The following is a 2577-nucleotide window of genomic DNA, read 5'->3' on the forward strand; positions in this document are numbered from 1 at the left end:
TTAGACGGACGCCCGAGGGGTGGCGAGGAAAGCGTCGGACGCGAAGAAATCGGCGATCTCGAATGAGCACTTGTCGACGATGCAGTCGGTCCACGGCGAGGGCATCGGTGACCACAACTCCTCTTCGGTGGGAGCCAGCGGGCACCCCAGGAGGGCCCCACCGAACTCCTCGCCGTCGAACCCGCCGAAGAGCCCGCCCTCGTCACCGGTGGCGAAGTCGAAGAACCCCCCCGGAGAGAACGGAAAGTCCAGTGCGAAGGCATCGCCGGAATCTGCCCAGGTCCGGCCGCCGTCGACCTCCTCTCTCTTCGCTGGTTTCGGCTCTTCGGAGGAGTTGCAGCACCGGAGCACCGAAGTCGGGGAGGAGAGGTCCATGAGCTCCTCCCCCGAGTCGTATCCCGATACGCTCGTCGGATTCGTCTCTGGATCGGGTTTTGCAGGCGACGGCTCTGTGGTTGTGTTGTTGTTGGTGGTAGCCGTCGTTTTGATGGTGGTGGTGAAGTTGGTCATCGCGTCGGGGCCGCGGAGTTGGATAGCGGCGTTGTCGTAGACCTTGGCGGCCTCTTCGGCCGTGTCGTATGTGCCGAGCCAGAGGCGGACACGGCGAGACGGGTCGCGGATCTCCGCCGCCCACTTCCCCCACGGCCGCTGCCGGACGCCCCGGAACTTCGGCCCAGTCGAGGAGTCGCCGGCCTTAGGCCGCCTCCTCGCCTTCGATTCCGACTGCCTGCTGTTCTTCTTCTTCCCGCCTGCGACGCCCGAGGCGAAGACTGCTCCGACGGTGGTGGTGCTGGTTGCGGAGGAAGAGCACGACGTCTGAATGTCGATCTCGTGGACGTAGCGCTTCACCCTGTGGTGGCCGTGGGAGAACCACTCGTCCTCGTCGCTGGACGAGTCCGTCGCATCCGCGTCGGTGAAGATGAGGCGGACGAGCTTCGGGGCGATGGTGTCCGTCGGACTCCGGCGGTCTCCGGCGGAGTTCCTCGCCCTCGAGGGCGTCGACCTCGCCACCTTCTTGGACCTCGTCCGGTGCTCGGTGTACTTAATCGGAGTGAAAATCGAGCAATCCATATTTTTTCTCGAGAGTGCTTCAGATTGAGGAGGCTTCCCCCACTCGCATTGCTCGAAAATCCTTATTTTTTCCTGAACCCCACCAAGAAAGAGAGTGAAAAAGATGAATAAGTAAACAAATAAACAATATGGAAACGGGAAAACTCACAAAGTAAAATCGGAAAAGAAAACCTCTCTCTCTCTCTGGGGTTTTGGGGATAAAACAAAATATGGGGAGTCTTGTTTTCTGCAAATTCCTAAAGGGGATAAGTAGAAGATCCTAATGGATCGGCCGGTCGGGTTTAGAAAAGGATAAAGGATGACAGAGACGTTACGAATACAGTTAGGGACGAAACCCGAAATGGAAGAAGGGAAACAAAAAGAATGAGGAAAACAAAAGAAAGAAGTGAAAATGGACCAAGAAACTCGTAACTCCGACCACATTTAGGAAGAGTTCGGCAGGTTTTCCGCCGGAAACAGTACGTCCAGCCACGTTGGTCATTCAGACATCTGCATGCTTCAACCACAGACTCCCCTTGGTTTAACGGAATGGAATACAATCACTCTGGGAAGGTAAAAAGACTTGCCAAAATGGCAGATGCTACCCTAAAAAGAGTATAAACGAAGGAAGAAGATTCATCGTTTTGGGTAGCGAGCAGAGAACAAACGTCCAGAGATGGTTAGCGAGGACAAGGACTAAAGTGGACTCAGTAAGCGAGTCAGGTACTAAAGAGCCTTCGAGAATCGATATTCGTACTGGTTACCTGGTTGCGCGCAGAAGACGTAGACGAACCAAATGAGGGTTCGGAGAGAGAGTACGGAAAGGAGTTGCTGTTTTGAAAAAAAAAACAAAGGGAAAACAGCGGAAACGTCGCTGGCCGAGGGAGAAGATAGAAACAAGAAGGAATTTCCTGCGGAAACGGTAAAAATGGAACTTCTCCAAAGAGAGAGAGAGAGAGAGATAGAGAGATTTCCGGCGGGTTTTTTTCCGGGGGAAAGGATTCTCGTTTTACCTGCTCGTTGGGAAGCACAGCGACCCAGTTGCCAAACAAAGGGAGGAAACTCTTTAGGCAACGGAGCTCTCGGGCGGAAGAAGGAAGATAAATCCTTTTCCGTGGAAAGTTTCGGGAGGGGATAAAAAGAAAATCCCCGAGTTCTTTTACAGTTCAAACACGAAGCAAACAGAACATCTCAAAGAGTCCACAAAAAGCAGAAAAGTTTCAGTTGGGAGGGAAGCAGTGAGCGAAGGGATGGGGAGCTCTCCTTTATAGGATTCCAAGCGTTCCGACACTCTCATCCTGACGGATTTACCCCTACACAAAATCCAAAAAACGCACCTGCTTTAAACTCAGGACATTTAACGCACTAGGACTGTATCCGTCATTTATGGCAAGAAATCCGTTTCCCTCCCTTGAATTCTTAAATGACGCTTATGTCCCTTCCATAGTACTCGTCACGAAGCCGTCCGAGGACATGAAGGTCATAAGTGATGTAGTTAAGGGTAAGAGAGAGGTACACAGAAAATGA

The 2577-nt window shown here is 52.9% G+C and overlaps 1 protein-coding gene across 1 annotated transcript; it reads right to left on the bottom strand.

Annotated features, from left to right (window-relative positions):
* Positions 1-1071, bottom strand: LOC149819838 (ethylene-responsive transcription factor CRF3-like). The gene has a single exon (XM_089983508.1). The coding sequence runs from the start codon at positions 1069-1071 to the stop codon at positions 1-3; it is 1071 nt and encodes a 356-aa protein (XP_089839634.1).
* Between the last annotated feature and the right edge of the window lie 1506 nt (positions 1072-2577).

Source organism: Nuphar pumila, chromosome 12 (assembly GCF_984573655.1).
Source record: "Nuphar pumila chromosome 12, dmNupPumi1.hap1.1, whole genome shotgun sequence".
NCBI classification, from domain to species: domain Eukaryota; kingdom Viridiplantae; phylum Streptophyta; class Magnoliopsida; order Nymphaeales; family Nymphaeaceae; genus Nuphar; species Nuphar pumila.